This window comes from Arachis stenosperma, chromosome 4, assembly GCF_014773155.1.
Source record: "Arachis stenosperma cultivar V10309 chromosome 4, arast.V10309.gnm1.PFL2, whole genome shotgun sequence".
Lineage (NCBI taxonomy): Eukaryota > Viridiplantae > Streptophyta > Magnoliopsida > Fabales > Fabaceae > Arachis > Arachis stenosperma.
In genome coordinates this window covers 134,519,345-134,538,569 of record NC_080380.1, presented here as the reverse complement: position 1 = coordinate 134,538,569, position 19,225 = coordinate 134,519,345, and the positions used below count along the sequence as shown (strand labels likewise).

At 32.2% G+C, this 19,225-nt stretch overlaps 1 protein-coding gene across 1 annotated transcript; it reads right to left on the bottom strand.

Moving 5' to 3' along the window:
• Positions 1-16,505: 16,505 nt before the first annotated feature.
• Positions 16,506-18,740, bottom strand: LOC130973428 (RING-H2 finger protein ATL5-like). Its single transcript, XM_057897930.1, has 3 exons — positions 18,162-18,740; positions 17,454-17,557; positions 16,506-17,063 (listed from the first exon to the last, which is right to left on the bottom strand). The coding sequence occupies exons 1-3, from the start codon at positions 18,321-18,323 to the stop codon at positions 16,754-16,756; spliced, it is 576 nt and encodes a 191-aa protein (XP_057753913.1). The 5' UTR covers positions 18,324-18,740; the 3' UTR covers positions 16,506-16,753.
• Between the last annotated feature and the right edge of the window lie 485 nt (positions 18,741-19,225).

The following is a 19,225-nucleotide window of genomic DNA, read 5'->3' as shown; positions in this document are numbered from 1 at the left end:
TATCAATTTTTTGATCGTGTCGGAAATATGCCCTAGTCCATGCTTCTCTAGGCCACTTATCCAAATATGCCCAAGCTCCCTCGTTGAGTCTCTTTAACCTATCCATCTTCTGATCAAAACCATGGCGAGTTGTTTCCCTAGCACAGTCCCATAATAGTCCTCTGTACTCCTGCTCCTTCCACTGTTTATTAAAATTCTTCCAGAGATGCCAGACACAGAATCGATGGTGTACATTGGGCATGAGCTCCTTTACTGCTGAAGCCAAACCCTGAAAAAGTAACACATGAAATTTCCAATATCGTGCCTCAAACAGACCCCCCAAATATATTAAGTGACATCAAACAGACCCCCGCAACGAATACATTTACTAATCACAGTCCTCACAGCAAGTATGAACTAATTATAAAAATACATTTACTAATCACAGTCCTCACATTTACTAATCACAGTCCTCACAGCAAGTATGAACTGATTATACAAATAAATTTACTAATCACAGTCCTCACAGCAAGTATGAATTGATTGTAGAAATACATTTACTAATCACAGTCCTCGCAGCAAGTAGGAATTGATTATACAAATATATTTACTAATCATAGTCCTCACAGCAAGGGTGAATTGATTTGACAAATAAATCTTTTTTTATCACAGTCCTCACAGCAATTTGAATTGATTATATAAATAAATCTTTTTAATCACAGTCTTGACAACATATATGAATTGATTATACAAATACATTAACTCATTTACCTTTTGCATGTCTGACATAAAAGCCCATTTGTTAGCCTAGCCATGTAGTCACCCAAGTCATCAAGCAGCAGGTCCAAAAACCACCTCCAATTCTCTTTATTCTCAACATCAACGATTGCCCACGCAATTGGATATATATGGTTGTTGGCGTCCTGAGCCACTGCTGAGAGTATTTGTCCACCAAACCGAGTCTTCAGGAAGGCTCCGTCGAGTTCGATTAGTCGGCGGCAGCCAGCCTTAAAACCCTTCTTACATCCATCCAGGCATACATACATTTTTTCAAATATAGGATCATCCCCTTGAAGATATGTACCAATCTTTACTGTTGAACCAGGATTACTCTTCAGTAGAGTTTCTGCATAATCTCTAACCAAACCGTACTGGGCAGCTGCATCACCGTAAACAATATTTCTTGCATCCATTAAAGCTCTGGTTAGTGATGATTTGTTTAGATCTAGGTCACACCTTCTCCTGAAATATGCTTTAGCTTCACTGTGCTTTAAGCTCGGATACCTCCTCAATTTCTTTACCAACTTGCCAGCAAGCCATCTCCTGTTGGCTGCCCTGTTTTTGCTCATCCTAGGACATATGTGTTCATTTTTAAATGTTTTTAATTGCCAGCATGTCTCCTCAGAATCCCTGGATGCGTAAGCAACCCATGGACATCTAACCATATCCTCATCTTCTCCAGTTGTCTGTGTTTGTTCACTTGTGCTGTTGATGGATGATTTGATATGGGATGGAATGGTTGGTGTATCATTCTTTGGGCTAGGTGTGGTCTCTTTGACAACGTTTTCTGCACCAGTGCCATTGGGTGTTAGCTCCATCAATTCAGGTGCTTCTTCCTCTACCAGGGGTTGGGAAACTCCATGCTCATAGTATATGTGCACTATTCCCCCATTGTTCTTTGCATAGAAGCACATTTCTATTAACTCTTTGTCATGACTTAGTGCTCGCAGTCCACTCTTCATAGGTCTACCAGGAACAAGCCACCAACACTCAACCATGTTATCATAACCTAGGATCTTGTAGTAGTCTCTTAGTGAAAATATATCTAATACGTCCTCATCCAGCCCAGTTAACTCATCAGTGTGATCATTGTCATAAACCAAACTGCCATTTGGTTTGGTGACAAAACTGCCTCCATGATGATACACAATCGTTATACCTTCATCCATCTATAAATAAGATTTAGGAGACACAATGGTTAAAAACAACACTAAATTTAATAAATTGAAAATAATAAAAAAAGATTACAGACAATTCAGTTGGGGCTTAGTTCTAATATATTAAACAACTTAATCAATTAAAAGTGTTTTGTCTACCATTGAAAAACATGAATATTTTATTAAAGACAGATATTTAGTTTAATTTCAATTTGTCTCGTACAATACTTAATCATTAAACATGAAAGAATAAAATAAGTAAAATCAACAATATTTAGATACAATTACAACTTTGCTGTTCAAAATGCATTAAACCCCGAACTTGGCCAAGTAATCACACGCGTTAAGAATTCCCATTACACATCATAGGCTCATCATTGAAACTATCTCATCTCCATTGTAATGGAGCAGTTACAAAACCAGGCACACCATAAAATTCATCCATAATTTGGAAAAAACTAAAGTGCTGCACTTTCACTTTAATTTAGAGTTAAAAAACAATCCAACGAATAAAAAAAGAAATCAAATGAAATGGCAAAATTAAAATAAGAACATTGAATACAACAATCATACAAACCCACACAACAATAATCAGAACATTTCAATCCACAAAATTCAAGGTAAAACTAAAATAATAACAACACAACAAGAATAATATAGAGCTATTTTAAAAGGTTCACTGGAAGAATCGGTCAAACACCAGGTACCAAAAGAATTACTCATCCTAGTCAAAACAAAACTATGTACAAAGTACTAAAATCAAAATTCTCACAAAAAAAAATGAATGACCAAAATGAATAGGAACTAAGAGACCAGAGATCTTTAACCATAATAATAATAATAATAATAATAATAATAATAATAATAATAAACAGAGAAATTTTCAATAAAACATACTATTTTCATCTGTGTTTTAATTATTGTTAAAACCAATGAACATTATTTTCAATCTTTAAGTAGAAAAGCAAATAAGAGAAACTCATTCTCCTATCTAAAAAAAATGACAAGAAAATAAAAGGGCAAATATTTTTCACAACTGATTGCCAAAATAGAACAAAGAAATTAAAATCTTCACACAATCAATTACATAACTAACAGTCACAAGTGTCTGAAATACCTAAACATGAAGGATTATGCTTTTTACAAGGATAATTAATGGCAGAGTAATTCAGACACCAGAAGCAAAAAAAATCCATTTCATTTCCCATTTAACAGCTTAAGAGAAGGGTTCTTGATAAATAAAATAGACTACACTTTAATCATTAAGTCATTCATTCCCTCAAAGATTCCAACTAGTAATCACACCTTCAAAGTTCATGTATTAAAATAGGATTTTTTTTATCAAAATTATATTCTTGTTATGATCATTACATAATGCAGTACTCCCTTTCTACTATATCAGTACTCTTGTAAATAATAGTACAAGAAGGAACAAGAAAACACATGAAAGCAAACTTGTCAGATGTGTTCATTAGTAGTGGGATATGAAGGAGTAAAATTGTTATTTTAAAGGAAGGGTTCTTGATAAATAAAATAGACTCCACTTTAATCAGTAAGTCATTCCTTCCCTCAAAGATTCCAACTAGTAATCACACCTTTAAAGTTCATGTATAAAAATAGGATTTTTTAATCAAAATTATATTCTTGTTATGATCATTACATAATGCAGTACTCTCTTTACACTATATCAGTACTCTTGTAAACAATAGTACAAGAAGAAACAAGGAAACACATGAAAGCAAACTTGTCAGGTGTGTTCATTAGTAGTGGGATATGAAGGAGTAAATTTGTTATTTTAAAATAGAATATGAAGAATCAAAGACTGCTCAAACGGACAAAGAACTGAACGATTCAGTTGATCACAGTCACACACATGCAAAAAAATTAAACCCTAACAAATAAAAATTCTATTATCATCAACAACCATAATCAACCACAATCTCCCAAAGTTACACTGATGAAGTAGACTAAAAAAATTGAAAACAATCCACAACCAACATTTTGAGAAAAAACAGAGCATGAAAGTTGAGAGCAGCGTTTTTGTTACTAACCTTTTTTCAAAAGATGACTCCCAGTTAATTAATCTTCACAATGGAGAGCGAACCAAGTAAGAAAATTTTCAAACCTCCATTACTGAGACACCCATGGTGCTTCTCTGAAGGGAAGGGAACGTATACGACGGGAAGAGAAGGAAGAGAAAGGGTCAATTGGGTTTCACTTCAAAAGTGGTGGTTACTGTTTGGATTTCATTTAACCCTTTTTTTCATGTCAACGACGTCGTTCTAAGCATTTCCGCGCCAATAGTAAAACGGCGTCGTTTTGATACTGCCAGGTGGCATTTAAAATTGCCAGGTCAGCTTTCCGGTGACGGAAAACATAAGAAGGGCCAATTTGAGGCGCGGGTCAAAATTTCAGGGTACAATTTGAGTCAATTGAAACCAAAAGGATTAAATTGAGTCGGGGGTCAAATTTCAGGGGCCAATTTGAGTATTAACTCGTGTAATACTCGCTTATTGTATAGTATCGTGTTTTGCTAATGGATGGAGGCTGTTAATTATACACAAATTGGAAGATCTTGAAGAAGTCAAATGGTTCGATTTGGCGGCTCATTTTTTTGGTTATGAGCACCACGGTTGTGTTGTGTTTGGTTATAGGTTACAGGGGAGCTAGACCATTGTGTGGGGTAGCTTTTTGCTCAGTTGTAGATTGGAGAACTCGAACCGTGCGAATTTTTTGCAACGAAAATATGGTAAACAAATCAGAGAGTTCGATTTGAAAGGAGGAAAAAATTGAAAATTCAGCAACGCTAAATCGGACCGTTCGTATTGTGTGTGTGTTTAAATTTTTATTAGAAATTCCTATAACAAGTCGTATGGTCCGATTTGAGTAGTATAAATTTTTTTGAATCAGAAACAAGTAATCGCTGGGTCCGAGTTATATATATATATATATATATATATATATATATATATATATATATATATATATATATAAGTGTGTGGTTCGTGAAGAAGATTTTAGATTTGGTTCTTCTTCTTGCTCGACGTGTTCTTCTCCTCTCTTCTATTTGTGTTCTTCCTTCTGTAAAATAAAGTAAAAAAATTTGGTTTTAAAGTTTCTGTTCTTATTTAGGTGAGTGAGAGAAATGGATAATAGAGTTCTTTTAAAAGTGTATTACTTTGGTCAAATTTTGTTACAAACTTCTGAAAGAGTGAAATTTATGTGTGAAAATTCGTTAGATGTTGTTATTCCCTTCACAATCTCATTTGAAGAGCTCAAAGGTGTGATATGTGAGAAGATTGATTCTAAGATGTCGAGGAAAATATCTTGTATTTTATACAGATATCCCATACAGGTGTTCGGTGGATTCGTCCAATTTGAAACCAAATATGTAACGGACAAAGCGAGTATGCAAGAGATGTTTTCAATGTATATTGAAAGTCGTGCCTGAATCTCGTTCATCGAGTTGTACATTGAATTCGAACAATTTGAGGCCGACCGAAATATTGTACAAGAAGATTACAATAGTGACAATGAAGAAGAGTTCGAAAGCAACTACGAAATTGTTGGTCCAGACGGAGATGAAGATCAAGGTGATGGCACTGTGGCCCCAAATGTGACAGACGTGGCAAATGCACTCGTGAACAAAGTGCCGTTTGAGGAGCCATCTTTCATGTGAGTGTTGGATTTAGAGGCGATGTATGTTCCGGAGTTTCCGGAATATACGAGTGTAGGTACGTAATTGGCTATATTTATAAAGAAGATTAGAATTTTCTAATAATTGATGTGGAATTGAAAGTTAGGTGACATGTGAATATATACCTAATTATAAGTTGTTTATTGTGCTTATTTAGGTAAGTTTAAGATAATAATTTTTTAAATTAGTTATTGGTTTAGTTAAATATAAATTAGTATGTACTTAATTATTTAGTTAATTATGTGTTTAGGTTTTTATTTTGTTTAGTGTGAGATAAAACTGATATAAAGTTTATTTATATCATAATTGATGCAGTGAATATTGATCTACCTTTAAGATTCGGTTATTAAATATTTGTGGAATAATTATTTTTTATATGGTTGTCGTCGCGGCAAAAATTTCTATTATCGCATATGGTGAATTTGCTGTCGGGGTGAAATTCAGTTCTAGGGAAAGCTGTTATTAAGACAATAAAAGAGTATAGCATTCGAAGAAGTGTAGACTACCGGGTGTATGAGTCGGAGCCATTGACATTTTATGCGAAGTGTACACAGTATGAGTTTGGGTGTGATTGGCTTATCAGGGTTAGCATGATTAGCAGGAAGCATTGTTGGGTTATACGGAGGTATAATGGTAGTCACACTTGTACTAGAGCCACCATTTCTCAGGATCATTCGAAGCTAGATTCAAACACAATTGCAGAAGCAATAAAGCCGTTGGTTGAGGCTAACCCCTCATTAAAGGTAAAATCAGTTATTGCAGAAGTGCAATCGAAGTTCAACTACACCGTCAGTTATCGGAAAGCATGGTTGGCTAAGCAAAAGACTGTAGAAAAAATATTTGAAGGTTGGGAAGCATCGTACGAAGCATTGCCTATATGGTTTGAGCCTATGTGTCATAAAGAGCCATCAGCTGTCGTCCATTTTGAGACTATGCCTGCATATCACGGCGATGACTTGGTGAGTGATATTCGGGTATTGCATCGAGTCTTTTGGAGTTAATACCCCTGCATTAGAGCATTCAGGCATTGTAAGCCAGTTGTGCAGGTGGATGTGACTCACTTGTACAGAAAGTATAAGGGTTGTCTGTTAGTGGCAGTTTCACAGGATTGCAACAACAACATCGTCCCAATTGCATTTGCTATTGTGGAGGGAGAAACTTTTGATGCGTGGCACTTCTTTCTCAGTAACCTGGGACAACATGTTGTGACTCGGGATGGTGTGAGATTGATATCCGACCGACACGAATCCATCAATTCAGCTGTGGAGCGGAGTAACGGAGCTTGGTCGCCTCCGAGAGCTTTCCACATGTTTTGCATCAGGCATATTGAGTCGAACTTCCTGAGAAAATTCAAGGCACCCTACCTGCAGAAACTTGTCGTTAATATAGGTAACATTGAGTAATTCGAAGTTTGTTATTAATAGCGTTTCATTCGTTAAGTGTATGTAATTCTCATTTTTTTGTTTGTTTTTTGTTATTCTGCAGGATATTCACGGACGGTGCGCGAGTACGAAGTGCGTTACCAGCGTTTACGAGAATGGGGTGAGGCTTACACGAACTGGTTAAACCGAATCCCCCGGGAACAATATGCATTGGCATTTGATGGTGGTTACCGATGAGGTCACATGACGACAAACTTAGTCGAATGCATTAACTATGTGCTGAAGGGTGCACGCAACCTCCCGATCACTGCACTTGTTAAAGCAACATTCTACAGGCTTAACGAGCTTTTCACCCGGAAAAGAGCCGAGGCAGAGGCTCGGATTAACGCTGGCCATGTATTTTCGGAGCTTGTGACCACCAACTTGCATTAGGAAACATCCAGGTAATTGCTTCAATAGGCATAATGAGGTTTTTGAAGTGCGTGAGATGCATAATGGATTGGAGTATGCCGTCGACCTCCGTCGGCATCAATGTGACTTTGGCGAGTTCCAGGTGGACCGGATTCCGTGTTGACATGTGTTTGCATGTTGTGCAAATCAATGACTAGACTGGCAACTGTATGTGCATGATGTGTATAAGATGGACCAAGTTCGACGGGTTTACCGAGTTAGGTTTAGGCCACGGAAAAATCCTTCTACGTGGCCTGCTTACAACGGGCCGCGATTCGTCCCCAATCCATTCCTAAGACACGTGACCAAAGGTCGTCCCAGGATGACCCACTTCTTGAACGAGATGGACACGCGAATGTTGCTTCCTCCACGGCGATGTAGGCAATGTGGTGCTGAGGGACATAGCCATAGTAGATGCCGTCGGTCAGCTGGTGCACCTGCCGATCAGAATACTCAGTAGAATTATATATTAATATGCTATTTGAAACATTGTAACTTATATCAATGTACTCTTATTACATATACAACTTAGGATAATGTCCATTAAATTAACAACATGTGAAACATTGTAACTTCTCCAAGTACTTATTAATCATGCAGTAAGTTTACATGTCCTAGTTAACGGATACATAGAAAATTTCAGTAATAACATTAAGATTAATAATAACACTGAGGTTGCTATATATCTCCTAGGCTAACTATCTCTAACAATAACTATAATTAAGTTTCTAACAACAATAATAAATATTCTGAAATATAAAAAAATTAATAAATACACTTACATAATCATCATATCTTAGATAATTTACAATATGATATTCAGGACGATCAACATCTCTATATTTTTTCTTCTTTGGCATCTTGATCTGTTTTGAATGAAGGAGTTGCACCAGACGTTGTTGAAAGATGAAGAAGAAGGAAGAATGTGGCTGTTGGGTGGGTGGGAATAGATGAAAATGATGGCTTGAGTGGGATTCGAAGGTAGGTTGGGTTGAAATAACTCGTTCATTGCTGGTTGATGGGGCACTGTCCTGGGGAGCAAGGGAGCTGCGACACGTGGAAGCCATTAACAACTCGCACGATCCGTATCATGTGTGCAAGTCGGACCGTCCGATTAGCACCTCTCCACTCGTACAGTCCGATTTCTGGCTATCCTGACACCACATGCAAGTAAAGCACACCTGCTTCCCATAACGGGGTCCTATTCCATTGTTAGCTCCATATGAAAATTAAAAACCGCGATTGGGCTACATCCAAGTGCAGAAGCGTTACTTTGTATATATATTTTAAAAAGAATCGATAAATATACACATAAAATATCACATGATAAATAAAATTATGCATAAATTAATTAATAAATTAAATGTATACATAAATTTTGTATTTTGTTGGTCACATTTATCATTTTATCAATGAAAATATTTCTTTGTTAATAGAATTACATTGGTATCATATTTTTTTTCACTCTAATACATATGTCCCCAGCAATAAAGGAGGTTGATTGGCTATGAAAAGAGAAAAAAAAAACAGAAATTGAAATGAAAAGAAAAGAAGAGAGAAATTTTTTTTTGCTTAATTGGCCATAAAGAAAGAAGAGACAGAAGTTGAAAGAAAAAAGAGAAAAAAGAAAAAAAGAGATAAAGAAATTTGGAGATAAATGAAAAGAGATAATTAAAATAAAAATATAAAAATAAAATAAAGATAAAATTGTTAAAATAATAAGTGTTTCGATATTAATTTTTGTGTCTCAATTTATTAGAGGTACATTGAATACATGTAATCTGCGTCAACCTATGAACCAACGTATTTTTTAAAATTCTGTGTCTCAACAATCAAACATAAGGCGTGTTTCTATCTTATGTAGACACATCAACTAACTAAACACTATCTTAGTGATTAAATGGATATTTGATTAATATTTTTAAATTAAAATTGAGATTAAAAATTCTTTTACTTTCATCTTCCTTCTCTCATTCTATAACCAAAAATTGGAAAAAAATTATAAAATCCTAATGATAAAAAATGGCTACAACTCAATAGAAGAAGAGACTCATATTCCTTAGTTGTACCAGTACTTTCAGTGGCTCCTCTTTATTATTGAGGAACAAGAAAAATAGTTTAACTACAACAATAGTAAGTGTTTGTACGGCTTGATGCAATGATACTGTTTAAAATAGAATGAAATCCAAAAAGATTGTTTTTTTATGTCTTCTCTGAAAAGTATATTGTAGTATTGTATTGTTGTTGTAATTTATTTTTGTTCTATGACATGTCTTTCTTCTCAGTTCTTTCTCTAAATTGCACAGAAAGTTGAATATAGATATAAGAATTTTGTATGTGCTATTGAAATTGGAGATGGTAGAAGAAATTTAGGAATTTTATAAAGGAATAAAGGAAATCATAAAAAAATTTATGTTCCAAAATGCAGAATTTATTGTTGGTGCACTAAAGAAGAATGAAAATATATGTGAAAAAATTGCTATTTACAATTACTCAAATATTTTATATATATGTCTAGTATAATTATTTTAAATATTAAAAATAATTTTACTAAATACAATTTTTGTATCTTATACTTATTGAAAGTTATTTTTATTGTTTGATTGTTATAACTTTTGAAAAGATAATGTTCTATCAAATTAAAATTTAATATGAGTTCAAATTCAATGATAGAAAATAAAATAGAGATATTTTTATTATTTTATTTTATTTTATCTTTTTAAAATAAAATAAAATAAAATAAAAGTTGTTAAAAAAAAGTGCATGAAATGTAATAAGAGTGCAAATGGAACTGCTAAAATAGAGTGTAGATTAAACTGCTGAAACATAATATAGACATGATTGCTGAAACATAATTCAGACGGAATTGTCGAAAGAAGACGCAGACAGGCTATAGTAACTATTCTATGAATGATAGTTATTTCTTATTAGAACAGGAGTAACCAAGGCTGATATTGAATTTTTACTTGGATGAATGTAATAGAGATTGGTTTGATTCAGAGTTAAATTGAAAAATTGATTATTCATTGTGGGAGGAGGTTGAAAAAGAAGCAGGATGATTTCTCATCGAAAAGATAATAGCTTATGTATCATATTCAAGGAGGATACCAAGGCTCTGATACCATAATAAAATTGTGAAAAAATAAGGAAAAAAAAGAAATAAACAACTTTCATTGATTGTTGATTAATTGAATTGTATTACAAAGCCTAAAATTGTAACTGAATTTATTTATTTTGTTAGACTGAATTTGTAGCCGTAAAACTTTTTTCCTAGTATCGTGGGTTAAGGTAGAATAGTAGTTTAATAGTTTAAAATAAAAAAAAAAATTGTACCAAAACTGAAAAGGAAATTATAGAAACTAAAACAAAAAAAAAAAAACCAAACACACATATGTATGTATATATATATATATATATATATATATATATATATATATATATATATATATATTAGGTAGGTAGGTGAAGTTTACTAAATTTTTTTAATTTTAAAAAATAAATTACTTCCTATTACATATTACAATATTATTAGTTAAAATAAGTTGATTTATTATGGTTAAATTTAACTATTTATCTAACTTAAATATTTATAACTTAACCAATGAACTATAATATAATTCTTTTAACAATTTATAAAAATCATTAAAAAAGTTTTATTTTATTTTTTTCTCAAATTATATATTTATTAAACATTTTCAACCAAGAAAATCCAATAAAATGAATAAATAAAAAATTTAAAAGATATAAAAAATTCTCGTAACACTACCGTTTAATAATTCTATCTTACTTCTTTTGTATTTTTTAAAAAAAATTTCATTCTTCTCACAGGGATAAAGACAATTTAGGAAAAACAATAGTTAAACTCGAGATCATTGACCGTAGAAGAAAATAATAGAAGAGGAAAAGAATCATGCAATCTGCACGTAATTTAAAATTTAAATTTAATTGGATGAAATTAAAAGGATTTATTTTATAAAATGTGTTATTATTTCAAAAATTTTTATGATTTTACGTGCTCGTATATATTTCAGTTTAGAGTAAAGTATCATTTTTATCCTCAACGTTTAGGGTAAGTTTCAAGGTTGTCTTTAATGTTTAAATCGTCCTATTTAAATTCATAACGTTTTAAATTTGACTCAATGTTGTCCTGCCATTAAAAATCTATTAATGGAATTGACGGCGGGACAAAATTGAGACTATTTTAAAATGTTAGAGACTTAAATATGACGAAAATATTGGGGACAAAAACGATACACAAAAATAAATTTTAATTTTATCCTTCACTAATATCAATATTTTACGGTACATAGTTATTCAATTATTTTTTAATCATATCTATGAAAAATTACACTTAATCAAATTACTTTGATTCTAAATAAATTTATTTTTTTATAATTTTACTCTTAAAAATTTTTACTCATCATAAAATATTTGTAGAATGACTAGAATCATATTACTTTATTGTATATGTATAATTTTTTTCCCACAAGTTTATGTACTAGTCATTTTATAAATATTTTATGATGTGAAAAAATTTTTAAGAGTAAAATTATAAAAAAATAAATTTATTTATAATAAAAGTAATGTGATTAAGTGTAATTTATTTAGATGTGATTAAAAAATAATTGAATAATTATGTACCGTAAAAAATAAATATTATTAAAGGATAAAATTAAAATTTGTTTTTATGTATCGTTTTTGTTCCTAACGTTTTCGTCCTATTTAAGTCCCTAACGTTTCAAAATCGTCTCAATTTTGTTCCGCTGTCAATTCTGCTAACAGATTCCTAACGATAGGACAATATTAAGTCAATTTTAAAACGTTGAAGGACTTAAATAGAACGATTTAAATGTTAGAGACAACTTTGTGACTTACCCCAAATATTCGAGACAAAAATGATACTTTACTCTTTCAGTTTATTTATTCGGTATGTTCATTGAATATGCACAACTCTAATTGAACTGTAATTGAAAATAAACTTTATTGTAATGGAGGATTAGTAACTACCAAATATACTATATATGAAGAGGATTTTTTGGAAAATATGAAAATAAAAGCAAGAGAGAATTATCAAAATATAGTGTTTTAAAAATTTTTAGTGTCTCTTAAATTTTTTTTATATTTATTTTTTTTACCTTTTGAGATTTTTTTTGTTAGAAATTATTGATAAATATGTGGTTTGAGAATAAATAAATTATAAAATGATAATTTTTTAATGATTTTTATAAATTGTAAAAAAATTATACTATACTTAATTAGTTGGGTTATCAAAATTTAGATTAAATAAAAAGTTAAATTTAACTATGATAAATCAACTTATTTCAACCAATAATAATGTGACATATAATAAGAAATAATTTATTCTTTAAAATTAGAAAAATTTAGTAGAATTCACTCTCTCTCTCTCTCTCTATATATATATATATATTTTGCAGGATCAAAAACTTATCTAAGTTTTTTAAAAAATATTTGTTTTGATTTTGATTTCGATTTCATTTAAAAAAAAAGTCAAACTATTATAGTACAAAAAATGGATAAATATAAGTCTAGTTTGAAATGTAATCTAGAAAGCTTGTAATTTTCACCGCGAAGGAAAAGATAGGAAAAAAGATTGTGTTGTTACATTATTAGTTAAACAAGACTGTCATGTCTTCACAACTGTTTGGCCTTTCTAATATTTGAATTCAGATAAAGTGTGTTGCAAATACCATTCCCTTTTTCCTGTTTTTCCTTTTCAGGAAGCCTTCAATCTACAAACTACTGTTTTTCTTTTTGGTTTTAGACAAAATACACTAAACGGGTTTGAAGTCATTTCATTCTGGTGTATATAAGAAGAATTTCAGGTATTTTGGAAATATCGGCAATATTCTAATGGTTTTAACTATTGATAATATATATAAAATTAACATCAATGACTAAAATTATTGAGATATCAGTATTTTTGGAATGTGTTTAATTTTGATGCAGCAATAGTGTAAAGCATTTTATACAATCGTGCAATCATATTCATTTTTTTGGATGTTCATTTACGCAGTCAATGTAAAAAATAGTTATTTTCACTAATGTGGTGTTATGTAATTAGATGTATGCATAAAAATACTATTAAAATTAAATTTTTTTGGAGTACCTAAAAATTTATTTCACATTGATTGCTTTCTCCCAAAATTATATTGTTATGCAACTTTTTTAGTAAATTTAGGTTGGTTCGTTATCTATGATATGATATGAGAGCGAAACCTACTTCTCTTTTGCGGATACTAGTTTTGCAAATTGCACCAAAGGCTCCATTTTGAAAAAGTAAAAGAGAGAAATACACAGTATATAAACTGGAATTGAATTACTTGAATTTGAAATTACATAAAACAAAGTAAATGACTTCAAATTTAAAGAAAGCAAAAAGAAAATTACAGAAAACTTAAAAGAAATGAAAAGACATGGAATGAACCCTACAGAAAATAAATTCTTGGCAGACTGAGAAAGTCGCTGGGATGTGAATGTGCGAGAATGTTTTCTGAAGACGAATTTAAACCCTTGCTCCTTCCAAAACCTGCTTATTTATAGACTAATTCGATCAATCCTGTGCTGCCAAATGTTATCTCTAAACAGTCACAAAATAACTGTTCTCGCCAAATGCAAAATCAAATAACTGTCCTTGTGATGTACCGTCGATCTTGATACATTGTCCATCAATCCTAATTCTTTGACAAATCGTGGTAGACAAAAAAAAAAACCCTTTCTTTTGATATCCTTTTTTTTCTTCAAATTACAATCTTTGTAAATCTCGTCGAATACCATTTTGATTTACGAAATTCTTTGACTAACAGATCTATACGAAATTCTTTTTTTACAAATAGATAAGATGTGGTGTTCAACCCGCGGGTATTTAACCCTATCCAACCCAGTTATCCAGTCAGGTAGGGTTGCCTATTTAACTTGCTGCGGGTAGGATAGAGCCCAAATCCTATCCTACCATACCCATTGCCAACTCTATATACATATTCTCATTTTACTTATGACTCAAAATAATATCAATTTTATTTTATTTTATTTTTTATTGATCCACTCTTTTGAAAAAATATTATTCCAATATTATGCAGTAAGCTTAGAAGTATCATGTATTCATGTTTCTCCTTCAATGAGTTCATTTATGCTAATTTATCTCTGCCATATCCCAAATATTCATCTTTATTTCAAATTCAAGAACAAGATCCCTTTTTTTTTTTTTCTAGTGGTTCTTAACTTTGTAGGGTAAGATATGTGCTATATGCAGCATTGTTCTTTGTCAAAATATGCAGCTATCTCACCAAGAAAAACCCAAGAGATTATGAAATGGTAGTAATGGTAAGTTTGGTAACACGCTAACATGTTATGACATCATGGACAAAGGTTGTTTTGCAAGAACTCTAAAACTTCAATAAAATTTGTGTTAAGAAGCCAATCAAACAGTCACATAGTTGGTTTAGGTGTTAAGATCCCTGACCAATTGGGGAATAAGATGGTATTGGCATAGAATACAGAAAATAGAATAATTATATATTAAGGATGTTATTGTCTTACTGACACGTGCATATTGCGTATAATAGGATAAACTTATTTATAGGTCAAGGATATTAAGGATAAAATTTGAAGAAAAATGATAGAAATTGATATGTAAATTATTTTAAGGTATATTAAAATGTTATCAAATTAGTCCAAAATATGCTATCTATTTTCAACAGTAGAAATTTAAAAAAAAAAAAAGTCATGAGTTTTTCGGAAAAATCTCAACAGACACAGTCCAAAATGATTGGAAACAATCAAACAAAGAAAACTGAAAAATGTGACTTATTTTGAATAATCATATAACTAAATATATGGAAGTCTTGTACAAATAAGGAGGTGGAATATTTGAAAGAAACAGTGAAAAAGAGAAAGGGAGAAAAAACAGTGTGGTAGTACAACTATGATCATATGTACTATATACAGCTAAATTCAAAGCAAACATGACAAGACACTCAAATTCTGCCTCTCACTTTGGTGTCCATCTATTGAAAAACAACAACAGACACATGTTCCTATCAACAGATTCCAGAAACATATCAAAACTTAGAATAATATTGCTCTCAAAAAATTGCAAAAGAAGTGTCTAAGGAAAAGCTCATTTTGCATTTGCCATTTTACTCAAATTTTTCTGAGACATAATTATGTGTCATAGTTATAGATTATGCCACTAGTATCTTCCAATAACTTAATCAGCATATTGGATACTAAAAAGTGAAGAGTCACGTGCAGTTGTTTTCATGTGAAGTTGATAGTCGAAAATCGTTGTATGATTTGACTAAATTGCCATCTAACGATTCTTGATTATCAACTTCACATGAAGACAACTACATGTGAGTTTCCACCTTAATGCAGTTACCAACTTCAAATACAAAAAAAGCATATTTCACAATTGCACCTCAAAGCTCCAAATACAACTCTTTGGCATAAAGAAAATTCTAAAACACCACCATATATGCACATGGACAGATCATAGTTGCAAGTTATGTTTGGTAATCCAAGTTAACAGATTTAAGATTGTGTTTGAGTTCCTGGAATCCAAGTTAACAGCAGATGAAATCGACAATGACAATGATTTTAAGTTTCACAATTTTGAATAAGTTTTTTAAGTTTATTTTTTGAATAAGTTTCACAATTTGAACAAGGTTTTTTAAGCTTATTTTTTTCATTATATATAGCTATAATATATACTTGGTTTTGAAAATTTGTCTGCAGTCACCTGCCACAAACGAAATCATTGATAGAACTTATTACATAAATAATAGGATTTTGCAAAATAATAATAGGATGAAAAATTTCAAGAATACATTTATCTATGAAAATTTCTAACCTATTTTTACTCCCTAGCCAAACATATCCCATGTCATAAAACATGATTGCACCCCTCCTCCAAGACTCACCCTCTTGTGACAAGGAACAAAAATTCTGCCATTGACCAAATTCTTTAACAAGAAACAAAATCATGTGATTAGGTATTTCTTTTCAATCTGTTATTTCTTGCTAAAAGAAGTCAATTTTAAATAGAAATGCAAGAAACTCCATCAAAACCTAGATCAGCATATGCACCAAAACAAAAACATATTTATTTACATGTAAGCTGTAGAAATCACTGTTGACAAGCCTTGTTTTACACCACCAAGTGAATATGAATGCCATACTACAGAGTACAGACAAAGAATTTGAATCCAATCTAATTAGAAGCCTTTCTCTATAGAAGCAGAAATTGTACACTACTTTCTTTTGAGAAGAACCCTTCTCCCCCGAGTAGATCATTGCCTTGCTTCTGGTTCTCCGGGAGGTGGTGGTTGTGAGGAGTTGCTAGCGCCCGGTTCGACACGACTCTCACTATCTTGATTCCTTTCTGGTGTGTGCGACTCATCAAGAGGCTGGCTCATGGTAAATGTAACAGGTCTAACATGTTTCGCCTCGGACGAGTTTTTCAATGGCAGACGGCATACCGGGCAAGTGGATTGTTTCCTCAGCCATATGTCAATGCAAGAAAGATGAAATGTGTGACCGCATTTCGGCATGATGCGTAAAACTTCTCTTTCTCTGTAATCTGCCAAACATATGACACACCTGTAGAAGTAATGCGAATTAGTTATCCATTCATTGACTCCTTGGTTGAGCTTTCGAATCCATGAAGTGCTTTTCTTATATCATTAGCTCTTGTAACCGTGGATTTAATTTCTATGGACTATCATTGTAAAGATGTCTTACACAGACATCCAATTATGCCCTTAGGCAAAAGTAACAACTTTTGAAATCAACTACTTGAATGGTTGTCCAAAAGAAAGGATTTGATTGGATGACAATGTAAACATCAAAATCAAACTCCATGAATAAAGTATAAAAAACTACGTTAAGACAATTACAGTATCTAGAAAACACTAGAAGTTACAATAAGCGGTTAAGGAACATATGAGGAACAAGTTGTGCATGAGCTGAAACAGAGAGACCGAACTTAACTGTGTATCTTCAATGGCACTGAAGGCCTCTTGGTTGAACTTCAAAGTGGGGATTGCATCAAGCATAACAGGCTCGGGTTCAGGGTCATTAGCATGATGTTCTGGCTATCATAAACAATGAAAAATTAAAATCTAAATCACCCACCCTTAACAGATAAACAAGCAAAATAAACAAAACCATCACTTAGGTATAAACTAAACTACTAATTAGGCAAAGAATAATATCATCAACTTGAATTATATGATATATGCCGATTCATGAACCCGAAGTATATGATATATGGAATACTGACCTATGAAGAAGTCTCAACCACATACTCATCTTACAAAGACAAATCAAATGAAAGGGCAGTATATACATTGTTCAATACCTATATACCAATTCTACATCTGATTGAAATTTATAGCCAAGTCACAGATTAATTCTAGGAAAAGGATGCAGCATTTGCATCATTTGATATAGAAGCTTATAAAAGAACCAAAATTATAGCAGCCCTCATTCCTTATATGCTTCAAGGAGGATTGGATCAGAACAACAATCTAGGAACCATGACCAAATAATACATAGTATAGAACTAATTTTCACAAAAGTTAAGCAGAATATCAAAAACTCAAACTCATGTTCACAAATCACAACCCAGAAAAAAACTTAATAAAATCAGCTCAGAAAAGGAAGAGGGGGGGGGGTTTGAAGAGGTGAAATTTTTACCTGTTCTATGTCAATCCTGGATTCAATCTCATACATCATGCGAGATTCAACACTCCCTCTTATCCTCCCACAAATGATTCTTGTGCACACAAACACAATGAAAGTGGCACTCATCCCAAACCCAATGACCGTGGTAACCAAATTGGTACCTGAACCCATCATCTCCAATCACCAATTTTTTTTTTTTCAAATTTTAACACAAGATTCAACCAAAACCAAAACCTCAGAAGCCAGAAAAAAGCTCAAGAACACAAGCTACCACCACCGCATGAAAATATAGAACCCCACTTGGAAGCTTCAACCCCAGATAGACACGAAGTCCAACGGGGACAAAAGGGTGATAGAAACTAAAGGAAAGAGGGAAAATAGAAATGACCCATGTGAGAAAAATGGAAACTTTTGGTGTCAGATGGAAGCTGAAAAGGGTATGGAGATGTAGGAATCAGAAGTGGCTTTGGTGTGACTCAAAGGAAGGTGTTGGTGTGAAGAAGAAGAAGAAGAAGAAGAAGAAGAGAAGAGTTGAAGAAGACTCTTTTCTTTTCTTTTCAATTCATTCTTCTCTCTTTTGTGTGTTGGGGGTGTGAGTGTGCGGCTTCTTCTTCATTTCATGATATCACTGAAAAATGGGAATCGTGTTCGTAGGGTCCACAGTGCATGAGAGGGTGTGGGTCCCATCACCAACACACAGCTCAGTTGAGTTCAGACCAAAACCCTGCCCTTTCTAGCTTTTAGATCCGACGGTTGCAAATTTCGGTCTCACTTTTTTCGGCCGCAACATATCTTAACGGTAAAAAAAAGAAGAAAAAAAACAAAGGGAGAAAATTATTTGTTTATTTAATATTTATTGATAAATCAAATTCTTTTAAAATAAAAAAAAATTGGTAAACTAATAAAAGTAATTATTTAGTTATCTTTAAGTTAAGATTAGTAGATTACGAGAACTTTATAAGATAGAAATTATAAATATAATGGTAATTCATTTATTATTTTATTATTTTATAAATTTGTTAACTTTAGAAAATTCAAATTTTTTATTGATATACGCAGATATTTATGGAGATAAA